At 39.0% G+C, this 22,492-nt stretch overlaps 1 protein-coding gene across 3 annotated transcripts in view; it reads left to right on the plus strand.

The window, feature by feature from the left end:
* Positions 1–22,492, plus strand: part of acsf3 (acyl-CoA synthetase family member 3) — an 87,907-nt gene that overhangs the window by 22,365 nt on the left and 43,050 nt on the right. For all 3 annotated transcript variants that reach the window (XM_057831532.1, XM_057831540.1, XM_057831549.1), the window contains exons 4-6: positions 4,625–4,779; positions 7,000–7,145; positions 20,038–20,135. In XM_057831532.1, the coding sequence (XP_057687515.1) occupies positions 4,625–4,779; positions 7,000–7,145; positions 20,038–20,135 (399 nt within the window). The remainder of the gene's footprint in view (positions 1–4,624; positions 4,780–6,999; positions 7,146–20,037; positions 20,136–22,492) is intronic.

The raw sequence follows: 22,492 nt of genomic DNA on the forward strand, positions 1-22,492 counted from the left end.
ATTAAAACGTTATAAATTTGCAGTGTGAAAGTTAGTACAAGTCATTCATTCATTCATTCATATACAAATTTATTTTTGCATTGACCACTCAGCCTATCAATTAATTAGCTTCATATTGGTGAGAAATGTAGCCCTGACCCCCGTTCACCTAATCAGTTTGGTTTTATTAATGTCCTGTCCCCAGCAAAAAGTGTACATGCAGGTTATGCTGTTATATCGTCCCCACCAATATTGAAACCAAACCTACGCCCTTGTAATGGACCCATTTCAAGGTGTAGGGGGAAATTCTGATTGCCATGTAGAGCTTTACTAGTTTCGGTGAGAAGGTGATTAGTTTTTTTGTTGTTGTTCGTGAACTACATTTCCACACAAACGCGCATCGAGGTACCATTTAGCTTAGCAATGACAGGTATGAGAGACATTTTTCAAGTGTCCCAGAGCTCGCGGAACTTGGGGAAAAAAGCGCATTCATCAAGGTTTTGGCAGCCATGATTGGGTATGCCCTGCCCCTCTGCTATTGAATGCATTGTTGACATTAGCGTGGCGGCACTCTGACCCGCCGCTCGGCGCAGATTCATTCAAATTTGCCTTTCCGTCCAAAACGGCCGTCCACCGCTCACTTTTGCTGAAAAGTCCTATCCAAAATACAGTAATGCCCCGGATGGGGGGAACAAAGAGAGGAGTCGGTATTGGCTTAGCCACTTTATTGTGGCAACAGTAATAAAGAAAAAGAATAACCAAATAACAGCGGGCTTCTGCGACATGCGACCGCTATCTCGTTCTCGCTTCCCTGTACGTCACAGCTTCCCGTCCGGTTGTCTCAGCGTCAGTTACAGACATTACAATACACAATGAATAGGTTGCCGCTGAACCCTTCACACTAGGCTGCCGCTAGTTTGAAACTGCCTTAAAATAAATAAATAAAATAAAAATAAATAAAACTTTTGCACGGCGTAGCGGCTTTTATTTTGGTGTGGCGGTGCGCCACGATATTTAATTTGTAGGGGAAACACAGTATTCTGCTTTTTATTTGTTTTGCTCTGTATAATTGCTATTTGCAATAGTACCATCAGTATTTATTAAGGATCTATTGTAGGTTTTCTGGCTGTGGAACGACTTAATGGAATTATAATGTATTCTCACGGGAAAATCCTGCTCGACATACAACCATTTCGACTTAGAAGACAAGGTCCAGGAACGCTGTCTATGGGTGTCTTGGATATTTAATACCAGAAAATGGTTTACTCTCTCTTTTATGTTCAATTGTTTTAATGCAAATTTATATTACAAAGTGGGAGGATTAATGAGGCGCTGGTTTCACTGACACTCACTGAGTTTTTCCATTATCACCTAATCTACTGCCTATTTAATTTTCATAAGCAATATACAGATCAAGTTTTAGAATGTTAGAACATGTTGAAAAATGTCCCTTATAATTTCAAACCAAGCCAAGGTTTATTCTTAAAATGGTGTTTGTTTGATCTTTTGTTTGTTTGTTTGTCGTGTTTTTTGTTCAAAGCCAAATTACATTAGCTCCGTTATACATTAAAAGAGAAAAGGAACACTATTCTTTTCTCTTGCTCTTGTTTTTTCTGGTGGGCTGAATTTAATTTAGACACTGCGGTGTTATGTATCCATATTCTTGTAACACTCATGCTTGTTCAAAGTGTGATTCACTACTAAATGCACTGACCTATGGGGTGTTTGGATAGCAAGTGATGATATAAAATAATTGCATACGCAAATTTATTACTTAGAATAAGACGTTTTGGAATGAGCAAGAAAAAATCTATATATTATGAACTATATTCAAACATGATTTTAGTCATGCAAGTGAGCACCCTCTTCAATGCATCTGGGACGCTCACTGTGCCATTTTATTGAAAAAGCCTGCATTTGTATTTCACTCCCACCTTAAGTGCAGTCCAAGCAGCTCACTGAGGTGTTCAGCATGCAGCCCGAACATTTAAGTTCTCACTGCATCTTGTCCCTGAGGTGGAGGCCGGCTCTTTGACGGACATAAATTGCCTTCCGCTCCCCTTCTGAGTGGACTTGGTGGAAGCGCTCCACTGGACTTGATGGACAGTGCCTACAGTGGTCAAGTCAGAGCCAGTTAATAATTTGCCAGTCACTATCTACCGGTAGCAGGCACACCCTCCTGGTTTGAGGAGCTTGTAATACTACTGTGTTAGAAAAGGAAGGAAGTATAAGAGGTGATCAAAAAGGAGTAGCTGATTTGTGCATTATTAAATGTTGATTGTGTCTTTAATATATGAATTGTGACATTTGGACTGGTAATGAGATTATCAGTTCTGTTCACTGGTCGTCCCAAACCAATTTTAAGACTTTTTTTTTTTTTTTTTTTTTTTGAAGTACTGCCATTAGAGTGGTTGTTCCACCCTATTCCTAACACAGTGGGTTTGCCTACGATGCACTTAGCCAGACCTGCCAAACATTATTTCCCTGTGTAAGTTCCTTTTCTAACCAATTGAAGGTGTACCCTACCTGCTGCCTATAGTTAGCTGAGATAGGCTGTAGTACCTCGTGACCCTTGTGAGTATAGCGGAACAGAAGGTAAATGAATGAATACGTTTCTTTTTTGTTGCTGGTCATATTCTACAGAACAAGAAGGCTTCTTTATCACCAGAAAATAATAACCTTCGATCTCTTAATAACTAGCTTTGTGGAGAGTAAAACATTATATGCATATTTTCATTCCTATGGCAGTATATTAAAAATATGTATGCTGCACTGCATACTGTGTACTGTATGTGTACGTTGATTATTAGATTGTGTGTGTGTAGCAGTGTAAATAATCATAATTAATCACAATATGCCATGCATCGCGATTAAAACATGTACATGTTAATGTATAGAGCAGTATTTTTTTCGTCAATGATGATAATAGGGGAAATATTTCATCAACCGACAATGTTTTCATTACGATGATGTGACGATGACGAGTTTAAAACGTGTCTTGGGGGGGCTAAAACATAATGAGATGAATGTTTCGTCTGACGAGATGAAAACGAGATGAAAATTCACCGTTTCCGTCATAGGTTCACAATGTTTGACATTTTCTTATCGTATGTGTAGTTAGCACTCATCTTAGCTTACTTAATGGCTGGTCAATAAACATGTGTCCACTCCAGGCTCCTTTCGTGAAACACATGTGTCAGGTGCTACTTGGTAAGTTTTGTTTTCTTATTTCGGCTAGATATGCCATGCTGCTTTAGCCTGTGTGTTGAGTGATCATCACACACTAAATGTAACTTGTAGTGTTAGCATAGCTTTTGCGTTAGCATTAGCATTTAAAGATTATGTGGTCGTCTGTCAATGTTCACTTGAAATTGTTGGAAACCTTTATTTACCTAAAGTATTTGTTTATTTAATCATTGACTTTCACAGAAGTTCACAGGCGAAAACATTTTGAGTAATTGTTGACCAAAACTAGATGAAATTTGAGTTTTCATTGACTAAAACTAAACGAAGATGAACACATTTTGAAATGACTGAAATACCTTTTAGTGTTATAAAAGGTATTTTTGTCCAAAAGACTAAGACGAAAATTAAAAGGGCTGCCAAAAACAACACTGGTATAGAGTTAATTGCAATTTCTTCCTAGTCCAATTTACCTCAAAAACTATCATACATTACCATTTTCATAGATCATTTAGGGACTATTTGGTTGCTCAGCTATATCAGGTTTTATTGTATGCCAACTTGCCCAGTGAGTGAACACTAGATAAAAGGATTAATCTAAAAGGCTCAATGAAAAGTAGTGATGCTATTAACTTGATGCATGCATGCGTTTAGGTGAGAGAAAGAGACGGCTGAGATAGTGTGCGGAGACATGAAGGAAGCAGAGTACTTTGTAAATTGAGGTAGAATGAATGTAGACGAAGTGTGGATAGGTTGACAGAGAGACAGCTAGGGAGGAGCGTTTGTCAAATTGGGAGTGGGAGGGGAGTCGGACTTAAAAAGAGATGTCATTCACGTTCACGTAATACAGTACAAGCTACCGCCCCAGCCGCCTATCGTTGGTGCTGACGTGATGCAAAAGCACAGGTAGAACGGGTGGTATGGATTGTTTTTAAATGATTTATCCTTTATGATCTGTTTATGTTATTTAAACAGCATTCATCTACTGTATATGCTTCATGTTCAGGCTTCAATTCCGTGAATGAATGTATGTTTAAATCTTCTCTATATGCAGAAGGGCATGTGTAGCCTGTCCTATACAGTCAAAAAGCACATTTGTCAAACGTAGCCGTGTGGAAGGCCCTTCAACTGGCCAATGTGTCAAGCTGTGCCCCACAGCGTCTGCTGTTTTCCTCTCGGTAACCTTTTCAAAACCTGCCTTTTCTTTTTGCGTGTTGACAGCTTTAATGTGAAGCTGCTTCCTTCACCTCAGCCTGCCATTTGCATCAAATAAAAGAAATAAGGGGGGAAAATAAGCACTTTTCTGTTGGCATGAAAAAATCTGGATGTCACCATTTCTACTCCGTTCGTCGTATTGGTCCTGTCCAACAGAATGTCCTTATCATGCTATTCCTTCTGCATTCCTATTCCTTCGGAAGCCAAGCTCATTTCCCTTTCCCCTCATCTCTCATTCTCTTCCTAGGTATGGGAGATGCTGCTTAGCTCCAAAGCACCAATGGTTAATGTTTTCATGGCTGTTCCAACCATCTACTCCAAACTCATCCACTATTATGATCAGCACTTTACTCAGCCCCATGTCAAGGACTTTGTCAAAGCAGTGTGCAAAGAGAGGATCAGGTATGGATCAATGAAAGAACCAGTCCATATGGATATTAACGTGTGTGTGGCTCAACTTATAACATATTTAAGAAAACAATTTTTATCCACACATTGGATGCAATTTTAGGTGCGTAGGAACAATATATTCAAAGCCTACATGAAAATGACTACCGTATTTTTCGGACTACAAGTCGCACCTGAGTATAATTCGCACCAGCCATAAAATGCCGAACAAAGAGAAAAAAAAAACATATATGTCGCACTGGAGTATAAGTCGCATTTTTGGGGGAAATTTACTTGATAAAATCCAACACATAGAACAGAAATGTCATCTTGAAAGGCAATTTAATAGAAAAATACAATAGAGAACAACATGCTGAATAAGTGTACAGTGCATGAACAACGAAATGCGAATATACTGTCCTCACCAGGACGCTACGGCTCGGTCCTGGCTATACAGCGAGCTAAACTCCCAAATAACGATGCTGGACGTACGTATAATTTGCTGAATCAATTTCGTCCTCGATACCAAACAGGTTCGCATCAACGTAAATAAATGACAATTAGGTGCTATTTTGGCAGTGACACAAACGGTTAGCATGCGTTCGCTAGCATTAGCACATCGTTCAAACAACCACACAACTGGCTCTAAGTGTCTGATAGCAGTGAAAAACACACAACAACAACAGAAAAGATGATACACACAGGCATTGCCTCTGTAGAGATATTTTTCAAGCATAAACAATGAACATCGGTTCGCAGCCATGTCTCGCTCTCTCTCTCACTCTCTCTCTTGCTCTCTCTCTCGCTCTCTCTGTCTCTCGCCCACTCGCTCATTGACGCTGCATAGCTGTCCGTCTTCTTCTGGCGTGTGAGCGCTCTTCTTCGCGTAAACAAGTGCGAGTGCGCCCCTACGTGGGCGTGAAAGCGCCACAAACTAAAAGAATGCATTTCAATATAAAAAAGTCAATAATACAATTGAACACACATTGCCAAAGGCAGAACGTGAAGGTGGCCATATCTATTAAAAGTTATTCAGATAACTATAGCATAAAGAACATGTTAACAAGTTTACCAAACCATCAGTGTCACTCCAAAACACCAAAATAAAATGTGAAATGATATCATAATGTGTTAATAATTTCACACATAAGTCGCTCCTGAGTACAAGTCGCACCCCCAGCCAAACTATGGAGAAAAAAAAACAAAAACTGCGACTTATACCCCTTTCCCACTGGCCAAAAAACCCCATGTCAACCCACTAACAATCGGCTTTTAGTGGCAGTGGAAAAGGTGCAGCGACCCGCCTCGACCCGTGTCAATCAACCCGCCAAGTGACCCGCGTTAAAATCACCTCGGCTCTGATCGTCATGCAGTGTGAAAGCAAAACCCCGGGTCAACAGTCAACACCCTAATCCCTGATCTACGTGGTGACGTAGGCTCTTACGTGATGCGTCATAACAACGTGCCAGTCGCCTCCCATTTAACACGCTCCACAACCGTAGTTACGTCGATGCACATAACAAAGCTAGTAGAAGAAGAAGAATTCACGTCGCCTACGTTGCCTCAGCACAAGCAGAGTGTTGATCCTTTGCTGCATTTCGATCATTTTGAGGGCAGTAAAAAGCATGAAAACAGACAACACAAACGGAAAGGAGGCTTCCATGTTGCTCTGCATTGTTTACTTCCTTGAACTGAATGAATTCGGTCACACTTGTCAACGCGCATTTTAGCGTAGTGACGTCGCGTAACCTTACGTACGACTGAGGTGGGGTGGGGCGTTAGACTGGTGAAAAAAAAAAAAAAAGAAGACACGGCTTTTTTTTTTTTGTCAGTGGGAAAGGTGCCAAATGCCAATTGCTAGTGGGTTGCAACGGCTTGGAAAAAACGCGCGTTGACCCACTAGTTTCAGTGGGAAATGGGCATTATAGTCCGAAAAATGCGGTAACTACTATACTTTCTACAGGTGTAGTTTGTAGTTACCCCACTAGTTCTTACATAAAGGTTACCAACACCCATTCAGTGTTGCAGTGGAGTTCAACAGAGCATTATTATCTTTAACAAAATTCTGATACAGCTCTTGCATTGTATTTGATCAGACAATGTTTGGCCAGTAAGTCCAGGTTTAGGGCTCAAAATAGCTTATGTGATTTATTGATGTATTTCCTGATTTAAAATTTGCACAGTAACGATGACTATCAAAGTGAGAGTTACAATTTTAAAACTGTCTTGCTTCAGACTCATGGTCTCTGGTTCTGCCGCTCTCCCGCTGCCCACTCTGCAGCGCTGGGAGGAAATCACAGGGCACATACTGCTGGAACGCTATGGGATGACTGAGATCGGCATGGCACTGTCCAATCGTCTGAAAGGCCCACGCCCACCAGGTTCTCACACTCTGAAACCACACAAACACAAGCAAATGAAAAAAAAAAAACATTACTATCAGGATCAGTAGCTTTCCTTACGTACATGTTTGAATTACAGTAAATTTATTCAGGACCTTTTATTTTCATTCAGCAATAGTAAAAGTATTTTTTGTGTGTTTCCTCTGTATAACGCTGCACATTCTTGTTTATTGATAAATTATGTAAACCTAGGGGTGCAATAATTAATCAATGGGCCATCTGGATCTTTTAGATATGCCATTTTGTTGAAAATTAAAACCACTAATTAAAATGTCTGAAATAATTAAGCAACAAAATGGTCCAAAATTCAAAATTGCTTTGTACTTTTTGTTTTCGTGCCTCTAGTTTATTGGGAAAAGATGTGGTAAACGAGTACAAAATATTCTATTACATCGTTCAAAGGCCCTTGAATCAAACCGAAAAGTAGACAACTTCGTAATAATGGCAAATATTGTATTATTCACCAAAGAATTGATATCATATCTTCATGAAATCGGTAATTTGCACCCCTTTTAATTCCTACGATAGCTACATGCTGTACAGGTGGTCCCCAGGTTATGACGCACCTGACTTACGTGATTTTGATTTTACGATGCCAGCGTCTCATCCGCCATTTTGTCTCCAATCGTTATTTTGTATATATATTTTCTAATCACCTCATATTATCTTTATTTTTATTTTTTTTTACTTTATTTTATTAATATGACTGTTATGCCCTTTGGTGAAGCGTGTATTTGATTATAATGTTGACTTTTGTTTTTTGATGCATTCTTTTAACCCTTAGATGCATAAGTGGGTCAAAAACAGTGAGGTTGTTTTCTTGAAATATCTTAGTAATAAAAAATTGTTTTCATTTCATATTCCAGGTATTCCCTACTTATAGTATTTGGTATTTATATATAAAGCCATTCACATATTTATCTTACCTTTTATAGATCTTGAAAAAAAAAAGTTTTTGTATCACTACCCCAAGTTTCCATAAGTGGGTCAAAAATGACTCACATGCATTTTCTATGGAATCCAATCGGAACCGTTGATTCTTATCAACTTTGGCTGTCAGGAATATATTTACTGTGGACCACACAGAATAGGTATATCAGAAGTGTCACCCCCTCAGGAGGACTTTTTTTACGCAGAAACAGCTAATACATGTAAGAATGATCTTCATACAATATTTTATGTGTGTCTGTTTCATGACTGTTTGTTGAATGACGATTATTTATCAACAAATTAGCCTACTTCATAACAAGCTAACACTAGCTAGTTAAATTTATTAGCATTATGGCCTTGGACCAAAATACATGCTTGACTTGTTAGAGTCCTATGAGACATCTAGACCCCTAAGGTCGTCAAGAACAAGAACCAAGCAGGGTGAGGCAGCATTTAGTTATTATGCTCCTACCTCTGGAACAAGTTACCCGAACGTCTGAAGTATGCTCAAACGGTTAGCTCTTTTAAATCAGGGCTAAAAACGCTTTTGTTTAGCACTGCATATCTATAACCGTCTATATATTTCAATCTACCTGCTTTCTATTCCTCTTGTTTTTATCTCCATTGCTGATTTCAATTATTATTAGTAGTAGTAGTTTTTGTTTTATTTTTATTTTATTTACTTATTTTTATTCTGTGATTAAATGCGATCTTTTGTCTTCGTTTCTACGTTGTGTTGATTTAAATGTGATTTTTATGATCTTCATGTGATGTAAAGCACTTTGAATTGCCTTGTGTTGAATTGTGCTATATAAATAAATTTGCCTTGCCTTGCCTTGCCTTGCCTTACTGTATATGTAGTGTGTGTGCATATTTATTTATATAGCTACATATTGATCCCTTGAAAACATTACGCTTATATTTTCATATCCAATGTGTCAAGGCTGCTCGATACACAGCTGATATGGTCCTATAGATGCTGGATGATGGAGAGGCAGTAACAGGGTTGGATTCAGAGTCCGAAATTTCTGACTACGAGGACCTAGACTATTGTCCAGGTGGCAGTGGCAGTCGTCCACCTGGAAATCCAAATGAAAAGGATCCGTCTGACTCACAAGATTCCACTTATGTGTCCTCTCAAGAAGAAAGTGTTCAAATTATTGGCAACAGAATGAGTAGGTAGGGCTCTTATTGGAGGAAGTTACCTCCCACCAAGGGCAAAACACAGACAAACAATATCCTCAAAAGTCGGTCAGGACCTGCACAAGGGCTTAGCACAACTGTTTTACCAAAAAGATGCATGGGAGCTCTTCATCACTGACCATGTAATACAAGAGGGGATGAAGTCTATTGTTGTTCTTGTAATTTTCTTTTTCCAAAATGTTAAAAATAAAGATAATTCAAACATGAAGTCATTCTTGTGTGGTCCTAAATATAATACTAATTATTATACAAGTGATTATTTTTAACCAAAATGGCATAAAAACACTATGATTTGGTATTTTTGACCCACTTATGTAAGGATGGGCTCCAGTCACCGCATGCGAGTAAGAGCGCAAGTACACACGAAGAAGAACATATTTGCGCACACGAAGAAGAGCACACGTGCACACACAAGGAAGAGCGCATTTACGCCCTTGAAAAGTCATGCAGCCGAGTGAGAGAGACAGAAAGAGGGTTGAAAGATTACAGCTTAGCTCGCTGTCTAGCTGGAATTTAGCTACAACGTCTTGGTGAGGACAGTACAATGACGTATAATGTTTTCGGATCATTATTTTGAAATTTAGGGGGTATATACACGGTTAATGCTGATTTACGCGGAAATTCAGGTTATGTTACCAGCGTAGGAAAAGAACTCGTTCGTAACCCCGGGACTACCTGTATTTACGGATTTTAGATTTTTAGCACTAAATAAACAGTGACTACCATATAGGGTTCCATTTGAATCTGTCGATCTATCCATTTTTTTGTAATGGAATTTGGCCTTGGTTGAGATGAAGCCCATCCAAGCTATTTCATAAATCTTGGTTTGATCCACAGTCAGGTAAAATCCAACGATCCCTACTACCTCCTTTACACATGCACAAGTAAAAGCAAAGTCTTTAAAATGAATTTAGATCAGAGGCTCGCTTCTCTCTTCCTCTTCTTCGCCTCTTCCATCCACCTTGTCCTCCCCTATCCCTCTCATCCCACCATTCCCTGGCCACCTTTCCCACTGACAGGTAATTAGTTTTGAGGTTGTCTGGTGTCTTCATGGAGATGCTGCTCTTTTTGTTTGTTGGGAGTGTGTTGTTTGGCAAAAACCAGGCTGTGTTTGATTCCTCTCAGGTGTTTATTAGGAGTAGTTTTAGGAGATGTGTGCTTTTGCGATTGACAGCAACATAAGCACATTCACGGCAGAGTGTGTTCAGGTGTGAACATAAACAGACATGGTGGAGGGAAGCTGTTGTTGTTTTGTCTTAAAGTAGGTTAAAATAGATCAATAGCAACTAAAGAAAACACAAAGAAAAAGTAGAGGATTCACCCGGTAGGGTTCTATTTCATTTCTTTTTCTTTCCATTTTCTCAAAACAAAACCGGTGTAGGTCCTCTTACATTTTATTGACAGTTTTGTTGTTGCTGTTTTTAGATTAATTCCTCTCTATGTTGGGCATCTATCTGTCTGGCCTATTTTTTCTGTGCGTCTTTACAGTTTTAGAGCATTATAGATATACAGCAGTATGTGATTCTAGGTCATACTGCCCTTGCAGAAATGTAAATATGTGCGATGAGCTCATCCTCATCTTTTGCATCTCATAAATTAATGAATGCAACATTGTTTAACCTGTATATCTAAAATGGCACATCTTGTTTTCATATTTTTTGATATATGATGACAAGAAAACAATCATGCATACATTCACCAACATAAATGTATTAAGCGTTCAATTTGGACTTCCTCTTGTACTGTACAAGTAAAATAACAATATTGGAACACACTTTGATATCTTTTCTGAGTGTAGATTTTCATTATTGCTGTTCTTACCAGACCCATTAGTTGGAAGCATCCGATTCTAAACCCACTAAAATTCTGATAAAGGTTGTTTGAATGAATTTTTTTGGATGAGTCCTATCGAAAATAAGGAGACGGGCAATTCTCTTTTCAAAATGATTTGTTGTATAAGTCTTGTATATAAGTGCTGCAATGATGAACTCAAGTAATTTGATTAGGAAAATAAGCTTTTTAATCAAAATGTGTTGCTTTGAGGATTCATTTAGTTTTACTGATTTGGGTGGATCCATTGCCCTCTAGTTTTAACAGTGAATATGTGTTTTCCGAAATTTCCGGGTTCGCAGTGAGTCAGCAACAGGCACACTTTTGCGAAATATACGATGTTTATTGATTAGAAAATGCTGAATAAATGAGATTTATTGATTACAATCCCACAAGTGCAAGCAAACAAACATCAAAACCAGCATACCAAGTAGTAACGATGATGCTAGATCTAGCTTGTCAATCCCAGAATCCCCGCTTACCGTTACAGCACAACAAGATGTTCCTTAGCAATGAAAATCGCTTACCATGACAAATGGGCTGGGAGCCAACGCTCCGGTAAAGCGGCGAAGGAACAAAGCCGAGCAATCCGTACGTGATCCTCCAGCGGACTTCACGGGTTGCCCGGAAATGTCCGGTTCTTGTAGGAACGCGCCCACTATTAAACTGCCAGGACGCCATGCTGCTTCGCCATTTAGACTACGTTAGCCAACGGGTACAGTTACAGTAAAGCTAGGCAACTAGCGCCGCGGCGCGCGCCTTGCCCAATGACAAATATTGAAGCTACTTTTGGTTCAGCCCCTTGAAAAAGGGCTTCTCACAAGTTGTGCCGTCTTGGTAACAGATGTTCTGTCCCCGCGGTAAATATTATTGGTGCAAAACAAGTTATCTCGTGAGATTCCCTCCTAACTATGGAACCCAAGCGCGTAAAAAAAACAATACTATGGTGCAAAACAAGTTATCTCGTGAGACTCCCTCCTAACTATGGAACCCAAGGTGAAAAACAATAACAGGCGTCGAAGTGGAAACAAGGAGAAGTTGTTACAATCTAGGTCATAGAGGCAATCATACATCACAAAGGCATAATGTGCTAATGTTAAAGCATCACATAATATTTTCTCCCATCATTCCGCCCTTTGACCCAGATTGAAATATCATAAGGCATAATGTGCTAATTCTCTTCGGGTCACATAATATTTTCCCCCATCAATATGACATAACTCCTCTAACATGGCTGGATCCAGCTGCTCCCTGTTAAGACCAACAGAAGGTTGTAAGGTTTTGTTTGAGCTAATATGATTGTTTATGCATTCATAATTTAGTTTACAGGTATGTTAAGCAGATATTTTGTGGGAGTGTGTGTTTGAATGATTTGTTAAGAGCATGTTAATAAAAAGTGAGCATTTTATAGCATTTAAGCAAGAGGACTTTCATTTATTGCATGATTTGAGGCTCAGCTCAGGTATTTTATCTTCAAATTCATTATTTGTTTGTCATGTACCAATGTAACAGCATATTGCATCACAGTCATGCATCACAAAGCTTCCATTACAAAGACTGTGTACTCTTTAATATGTCACAAAGAACAACTGAGAACAGTATATAAGGCACGAAAATATAGCATTCAGTGTCAGGTCGTCAGCAATTCAGCATACGTTTGCATGCCAACTAGCCATTACCGCGTGACCTGATTGTTTTCTTTGCCTGTCAACATCAATAAAATCCTGTGTCTGCGATACGCAACTGGTTCCTCCGTCTCGTACATGATATTGTTAATGTGAAATGAAACAGCAATTCTGCATAGTTAAAAAAAAAAAAACTTTTATTTATTTTGGTATTTTATTTTGTATACTCACATTTAATGCTCTTTTGAAAGTGCAATTTTAGCTAACCTTCGATTTGCATCTCCTAAAATTTATTCTGCAACACATTAAATGTTCCTAATTATTCAAACTAATTGATAGATTAATTGATTACTTAAATAATCAGTAGCTGCAGCCCTATATCCTTCTAGATACCTACTGCAGCCCTTGAGAACTGGTTTGCCCACGCCTGTCCAACTTAAAACTGTAAAACTAAATCGTAAATGTAAAAGTTCAATCTAAATTTGAACCTCAACATAAAAAATTGTGACATTGCTTTTAGTGTGAGCCACTTTACGAACGGCACTCCATTTCCAGATTTTTTGAAGTAACACTCGTCCACAAAGACCTTCATTGGCTTCCAGAACATTAACATCTTTGTTTCACACATTTCAACATTATGTGTTTGTTGTACTTAAACATGACTGCAACTCGAGTATTACTTCAATTTTGTCAGCTTGTCTTTATTTCCCCATAGAAACCTTGTCAGCTTAATTCAACCATTTTAACAAAACCACGCTGCACGAAAAGGCCTTGTCAAGCACTCAGGCAGCGTTGGAAAGAAGAAAAAAATGCTAAAAGGAGTGAGAGCTAGTGTAGAGCCCTTTTACGTGGTTTTATACATGAATTAAGTACTTTAGGTATTCAAGAAAATAGGGTGTTTTGTTTATCTCTTAATTGAAGTATGATTGATTGAGCAACCCTTAATTGATTAATTAAGAGTCACAGTCACATGGCATTGATTATTGATGCCCTCCTGACATTGATTAAGATACCCACGTGTGCAAGGAAAGGAGACAAAATGGTTTTTACCTAATCTACTGCATAGAGAGCCTTTTTGAAAAAGAGTTTTGTAAGTGTTTAATCTGCCTCTCATTGTTTATAATTGTAAGATAGAAAAGTCATTAAAGATGAATACAAACCGAATTCTAAATAAGTTGGGAAACTATACAAATTGTGAGCAAAAAGTAATTGTCAAATTTCGATATTTTATTCAGAATAGAACATAGATGACATCTCAAAAGTTGTATAATCGCAAATGTATAATTTTAAGGGGACAAAAATCCATGGTCTCAAAAAATTTCCTAAAAGTTTTCTCCACCGTGAGGCATCCCCTCATCCTTCAAGAAAATCAGGCAACTTTGGGCTTCAAAAGGTTAACTGTTAGTATCGTCATAACAATGAAAGTACAGTGGTACCTCTACATACGAAGTTAATTCGTTCCAGGACCTTGTTTGTAAGTCGTAATGGTCGTATGTCGGGCAGGATTTTCCCATAAGAATATATTATATTTCCATTAATTCGTTCCACAGCCCGAAAACCTACCCTAAATCCTTAAAAAATACTGCTTGTACTACTACAAATGGCAATTACATATAGCAAAAAAATATATATAAATAAAAATCGGAATGATAACATAATGATACTAATAATTACTGTAATAATGTAACGAATCGCATTCTAATGTGGTGGACGTTTTTTGCTGTACCTGAACGCACAGCGTGGCTGACGTGAGAGTGAGATTTCTCTTTTAATGTTTTGTTTCCGACGTGAACTGCAGCGGACAGTTGGCGTGTTGTGTTGCCCAAGTTGATGGAATAAATTATTAGAAACCTGACAAAGCATACGATTTCTCTGGCGATGTTACCACAATAATAATTGTCACCTGAACTTATAAAGACAGGCGAACGGAGGTCGGAGGAGGACAGTCGAGATCGATATTCTACGGCCGTAATGTCGAGCCAGTTCTCGGATGCGCACACCATGCTCATATTTTTCTATCATTTATATGGTAAGCGTCACATTTTCCTTTTTCAGCACCTTTACTAACCTTCTTGGAACCAATGTTGATTTCTCTCACAAAAAAATCCGCCGTGCGTCCGTGTTCCGGCAAAACAAAGAAACTGCGGCGATATCAGATATCGTCATATTTCAAGCATGACATTGGATGTGGAAACAAACAGCGAGTCAAATTTTACGTCGGATGTCGAAAAGATTTTGTGTCAAAGCGATCGTATGTTGAGGTACCACTTTATGTTGCATTGCTGCATATATGTAGCAACAGCATTACAAAAGACAGCACCTGATTGATCAATTAGAAGTGGAACGCCTTCAGTACATTTGTGAAGAAATTGCTGGTGTTGTCATTATTCTCTCCATTCTGAATATAACAATATAAAAAGAGTATCCATCTTTCTATATTCAAAATTTTAAAGAGCAAAATCCAATCTGTTTTGTGACCTTTCCTGAATAAAACTAGACTAGTAAAATGTAACCTCTAACGGACCGCCATTAATTGAAACATATAAAATAATGTCCAATTAATGTATTGAAATAAAAAGCAATTACTTTTTTGTACTTTTTTTAAACATAGCTATATTAAATAATTATATGACTCTTCAATTTTTACACCATTTTTAAAAAAAAATCTTGTGTTTGCATTTTTAACTACTTTTCTTGTAAGGTGATAATGGGAGTTCTGAAAATAAATATTTCAGATTAAACATTTAAAATTGTGGAAAGAATTTGTCAATTGTCAATTTGTCAATTTAATTTTGACAATTAAACATGCTATTTATTCTGGCATTTTGTGCAATTGGAAGATTACAGTATATCGTTTGTTTAGTAATGCAGGTAATGCTTGACTGTAGATGTCAACAAAGAAAATGGTGACTATTACTGGGGTTGAAGCATTTTTTAAGGTGGAGCAATTGTAATGTGGTTCTCTTAAACAGAGAGTTACTTGGTTGTGGTACAAACGGCGACTCCAGTACTGCGTGTGAGCTGGCTGGTTGCAGCTAGGACAAACGGCTTTTAGCTCATTGTGTTTTCCAAGCTCAGCAAACCATTTTGTGTCCAATTATACCTTGTAGAATGAGGTTTCTACAGTATAATGCTGGAAGAGTGCACTTGTTTATATGGTGGGAAAACTTGTTCACAATGATAATTTAGGATTATTATCTTTAGGCTGAAACCTTAGAGATTTCAATGTTTGCACAAGACTGATAGATGTATGTTAGTTTTGCTCATATGATGAGAAAATGGATGGTTTGATGGATTTTGTTTCTTAGTTGAGAGTTCAGTATGGACCAAAAAAGTGTCGCCTGTTGCATTTCGTGGAATAAATGCCAGTGGGGTAATCCATCACCATATAACTTACAGTATTACAGGTTCTCTACATCAGGGGTCCCCAACGACTGGGCTGCGGACCAGTACCGGTCCGTGTCGCATTTGGTACCGGGCCGCGCAGAAATAATATATAATTTATTAAGGACTGCATTCTGGCCGATTGACTTTGCCCTGTGCCGCTTAACACACCAATATCCCTGTCTACTCTAGATATACAACTACAGGATAGGAGGTCGTCATAGAAATGCATTGATTAAACTGTTAGCAGTACATCTTGTTTTGTATATCTATGTGCGCTTGGCCTTGATAATAACGAATGACGTAGGTCGTCGCCCACCACATTTGTTCCCGGAAATAGTTAGCCCCCACAATAGAATGACTGAAAAACGGACGTCTTTGGACAGATTTTTTACGGGGAAAAGGGAACCTGATGAGCCTACAACCTTGAAGAAAACAAAATCTACGCTACTTCCCAATCACTAAAGACCCACGAACTGCGAAGGATTGGCTTCGTGACCCGTATGTGATAAACCGAGTGATTCGAGCATGTCTGTGCAACAGAAATATCAGCTTGTAGAGATCGCAAATCACGGCCACCTTAAACGTACATTTGAGACAACAACTCTACCGAGGTTCTGGATTAAAGTCATTTCGGAATATCCTGACATCGCTAGGAGAGCACTGAAAACTGTGCTACAATTTCCAACATCGTATCTTTGTGAACCGGGCTTCTCTCACTCTCCCATCTCGGGACCGTCTCGTCTCAACGAAACAAGCTCAGGCCTCCCACTTATTCGGCGGGTGAGTTGTATTTTCCGTGCACTTAACACGACGGGGCTAAAAACAAATGTTATATTTGCTGTACTTTTCTGCCGCACATTGCCAGTGTTCTGACAAATTTGGCATGCGGGTAACGTTGAAAATGACCACGAATGCAGCGATTCCAAAGAACACACTACAAACTTTCTTTAAAGAAAGGAATATTAACTTAGGTTTGCTATGTTAGCTGCACACAACAACTGCATGCAGCTCTCTCACTTAATGACTTAGCCGTGTTGTTAAGCATTAATTTACGCCATTTTCGTGTTGCACATGTATGTTTTTGATGTTAATAGTTTTTTTAGCACCCTTGGATAACATTGAGAGTTCAACTGAATATAAAAGAGGGCTTTTTTTCACTGCCACAAAAGATGTGGGAGTAAAATTTTATAAGGGTGCAAAATTTGACAAAACACCGGTCCGTGAAAAAAATACCCAAATCACACCAGTCCGTGGTGCAAAAAAGGTTGGGGACCCCTGCTCTACATCACGGCTCATCCGTTTTTGAGGTTTTTTATCTTGGTGCATAAAATGCAAGCAATTTCACGCCAATTTCGATTGTTCTTCTATCATAACCTTTCTATTTTACTGGCTGAAGGCCTGCCAAGTTGCCAGTCAACTAGTCTTCTTGTGGCCACAAACTAAAGTTCTACTCCTCTGTTATTTGTGACCCAATCGTCTTGAAATGATATGTAGCATGGGCCATTAGCTATCGATCCTCGGTGCCCATTTTTTTATTATTTGTATCATGGCTGTTTGAATAATTGCTGACTTACATGTATTTTTGCTTATGGGTTGCAAGTTAGCCAATAGAAGACATGAACGCTCTTCATTGCAGCCTTTCGCATGTAGTGTTCTGTAGCACACACATTATAAACTGCCTGCACAGGAACCCTGCCTTGTCCTACCATATTCTTTCCTGTCCTTCCTAGTCCTGTCCTATAAGTTAGCTGGTGTGTCCCTTTCTCCCAGGGTGGCCCCTTTGTAAATGAATAAATGATGAATGAGGATTTTGTCACACTACTTATCTGGCAGCATAAACAGTAATTGATTTATGCTTTTATTGCACTAGTTATCCTATTTCTTTCTGTCTTGTCCCCTAAAATCCTGTTCTGTTTGGCTGTATTTTCAATTAACACCAACAATGTAAATAAACACAAAGTAAGTATGGAAAATTTCCCCGTGTTTATTTTATTTAATAATAATAATTATTATTATTTATTTTTTAAAGTATAGTCATATTGTTACTACAATGCATGATGATGCGACACGCAAGCGCACCTCTTAAACTTTTGTCACTTATGGCCAGAGGTGAAAGTGGCTCGAATTTCTTGCCGGAACAGGGGGGGGGATGGACCCTCCTAAAACCACCGAAATGCTAAAACTGCTTTTGGCACAGTTACAAATATAGCACACAATAAAACAACAGGTTTCACAGTGGTTTGCACGTTCCCCTCACAGTTCTGAGATCAACAAGTGTTCAATCACGGGCTCCAACCTTCCAGTGTGGAGTTTGCATGTTCTCACCATGCCTGCGTTGGTTTTCTCCTGGTGTGCGTGAAAGCAGGGCTAAACTAAACAGGAAACAGGGCAAGCTGAAAATAGCTAAATTAAACTGAAAACATAACGAAATTATACGTTCGGTTCGGGCCAGGGTTCTCGCTAACTTTTTAAAATAAATATATATTTATATATATATACTAAAACGATGTATGAATGTTAACTAAGGAATACTTGTTATCAAATAAATAATTTGGAAAAAAGAGAAGGCGCTGTATGGTCATTGCAGAGCCAGAGCGTGCCATGAGCCCTCTTTTTAATATTCACCTCTGCAAAACGGCAAAACCGCGTCTCTTTATTTATATTAAGCCAACTTTTCCAGCGTTATTTCGTTGTGTAAATGTATTTATAATGATCATAAAAATATGTAGACGATTTCAACATTAAGAAAAGTTGCATTTTTTCTCTGCCAACTGAGAATTCGTTACAAAAGACAGGCGTTTATGCATAGGAATTGTCACCAAAGGTGATCACACAAAATGCAACCAGTCCGTTTTTCCAAGCAGCAAGGAGTGCTTTGTCCATGTCTGACTGGCGCATCCCTTCCCTCTCCTTCTCCTCCTGGGTCCTCACAAATAATACAAGAATTTTGAGGTTTTTATCAGGCTCGGGCCTACAAATAAAATATAACATTTGGTTTTTTCCGGGCTCAGGCCTAAAAATAAAACATAACATTTTGGGGGGGGGTTCGGGCTCGGGCCTGCAAATCCGGTTAATTGAATGGGCTCGGGCCGTGTCGGGCTACAATACCCGTGGACCCGAGTCGGGTCGGGCTGGATTTTTCAGCCCCGATCTAACCTCTTGATGACCTTAAATTGGTTGCAGTTACATGTCGGGAACGCTCCCTCCGGAACAAAACACGACACGATTTGACCAACATTGTTACAACCAATGCTGACCAAAAATGACGTAATGTCCAGGTTATAAAATTGCGCCAGCAGCCCTCCACGCACAGAGAGCGCCAGTAAGCAACACGGGACAAGTCCGTGAAAGCGTCCAACCTGCTTCATTCTCGAGACATCTTTTCATGTGAAAGCAATGACGAGAGTAGATCCCGCGTCACCTGATACGGGAATTTCCCTGGATATATGTGTGAAAAGGGCTACAGGCAACGCGACTTGTCAGATCGAGATGTTGGGAAGAACTATGTAGAATAAATGAATAATAAAAATCAGTGAAAACGGACGACGCTAAACAAGCTCTTTATTAGGCTTGTTATTAACACTTGTGGATGTACTGTAAATCTGACGTTAGTAGATTGTTCTTATTGGTGATGCGTGTGTGGCAGCGTGGCAGGTTTTTTTTTTTTTTTTTTTTTAATTTTATTTTATTATTATTTTTTAATGGGGTTTGACAGTTGCCGTCATATTTTCGGGATCAAAGCACCGTATGCCGGATCGGCGTTCCGCCATCGTAATTCTTGGCGGAACGCCGATCCGGTGCGTTCCGGCTCACTTTCACCCCTGCTTATGGCATCTACAGTATAATTATTCTCTTATTTAAGTATGTGTTTGAGTGTGTCTACATGTGTGTAACAGGGGCTGTAGGGTTGCCACTGCCTGGTGTGGAAGTGCGGATTGTCATGAATAACACAACAAACACCGTAATGGTAGAAGGAAACCACACGGAGAGTAAGGTAGGTAATACTTGTTAATAATGTATAAATGATACCCTAATGGCCAATCCACACTTTTCCAACCACAACATTAGGTACACTTACACTCAAGTACCGGTAAGTGTTTATAATAATGCTTGCATTTTGTAGCATTGACCTGCTAAACTGCATCATAATAATAGATGAATTTGCACAATATGGAAAGGAATGGAAAGGAACTTTTCATATGTTCCAAATGTTATCAGTTGTTTTACCCATAAATCTGCACTATTGGTAAGGGAGGATCTGTTATTTCACTTTTGACCAATCGAAAATGTTGAAAATAGCTTGCCCTCTTTGACGAAGGAAAGTTAATGGAACAACAAATATGCTGTTGTCTTGGTTTCCTAAAAAAAAAAGGTTCTGGCAAGGATTGTGCTCATTTTCATTGATATGTTATTGTATGTCAATCATCGTCCTAGGTCTAGACTTAACATTGCTAAGGTGGCCACATTTAGATACACTCAATATTCGGGTTGAATGTTTCTGTTCTTTTTAAAAATTTAGAATAACCATTTACATGCGCGAGCATACAGGCTTGTAATCTATCGAGATATACCGATCCTAACTGTGAGGCATGGACTACGTCATTCCGCATGGAGAAAGTCATGACGTAAATCGCATCATTTCCAAATTGCACTGAACCCAGCTGCCAACCTTTTTGCTTGCCTTTGTTTAAATCTTGCTCATACAGTACTTTCTCTCACAAAAAATAAAATACAGCAACAACATTAAGTTCGAGTCTTTCACTACAGTAATGAAGTCATGAGTTTCCTACTGACCACAAAGGTGTTTCACTGGTTGTCAAGTAAAAAATACTTGCTCTGATTGTTAGGGTTAAAGGGCTAAGGCTAGGTTCACACCGCAGGTCTTAATACACAAATCCAATTTTTTTGTGTTTTTCGGACTCAAGTGAGACATTAACTTAACGGTCTGAACAGAAAAAGTCGCATAAAGGTGGACCATTTCAAATTCGATCTAGGTGACTTTCTTATGTGGTTAAAATCCGATTTGGGCCACATTTTTCCAGAATGTGGCTGCGGACTGAACTATTAAGTCCCCCATATTGGAATTCATGCAGCAATCACGTCAGCAAAGAGCGAGAGAGACAGGGTGATACGGTAGTGGTGCAGGTGTGCATTAGCGTTAGCGCCTTGCTTGAACGCGACTTTTGGGGAAGGTGCGGGCTTGACAACAGTCATAAATTTTTTTTTTTTTAAATGGGTTGAGCCTGAAAATACTCAGTTTTCTCCCTGCTCGAAATGAGCAATATTTCAAGATTTCTTACATGGCCAAGAGTTGGGGCAAACTGTCCTTATGTGTGTGTGTCATGCACAGACAGTGCGTGCATGCTATCAATTTAAATAAACTTTGAATATAAGACTTATTTTTGCCTGTGTGTCCTCTTTTTGGAAATCAAAATATGATCACTCTTGCATTACGTTAAGCCAGCCTATGTGGTCATTTGTTTTGCGCATGCGGCTTAGTTTGCTCAGTGCATCTTGGACTGCAAATTAGTGCGCTGCGAGATACTTGAACGGGCTCAGTGGACAAAGGCAGTATGAACGATGACCCCAAAAAACAGTTATCACAAAAAAACTCAATTGTGCATTAAAGAGCATACGACACCAGAAAAAAAGTCTTAAATGGCATTATTATGTGAATTAGAATCATATTTTGAGACGATTCGACCATATACAACAATTTAGCAAAGCGCAGATGACGAGAAATTAGTCTTTTAATCTGCCGGTTAGCCACGCCTACAATTATAGGGCTTTAGCGTCCCCAACAGGTGGATGACGTCAGCGGTAGACTAGGCTCATCGGTTTTACTATTCAGCCCATTGAGGGGGAATTGTTCAGAACGAGGAAAACGAGACGAAAAGAGCTGCAAAATGTCATTGTTTCAGTCTCTCTACTCCCAATATTTTTACAGGATATTCATTTTATCCAAGTATTTTCCCCAATAGCTATATAAATGGCTTGAGAAGGACCAGTCAGCCCGTCGAGGGGGAACTATTCACAATGAGGAAAACGCGACGAAGAGAGCGGCAAAATGTCATTGTTTCTGTCTCTTTACTTCAATATTTTTACAGGATATTCTTTTTATCCAAGTATTTTTCCCCAATAGCTATATAAATGGCTTGAGAAGGACCAGTCAGCCCGTCGAGGGGGAACTATTCACAATGAGGAAAACGCGACGAAGAGAGCGGCAAAATGTCATTGTTTCTGTCTCTTTACTTCAATATTTTTATAGGATATTCTTTTTACCCAAGTACTTTCCCCAATTGCTAAATAAATGGCATGGTCATGACAAATAACTTGTGCTAAATGGAATAT

This window comes from Corythoichthys intestinalis, chromosome 1 (assembly GCF_030265065.1).
Source record: "Corythoichthys intestinalis isolate RoL2023-P3 chromosome 1, ASM3026506v1, whole genome shotgun sequence".
Classification (NCBI taxonomy): domain Eukaryota; kingdom Metazoa; phylum Chordata; class Actinopteri; order Syngnathiformes; family Syngnathidae; genus Corythoichthys; species Corythoichthys intestinalis.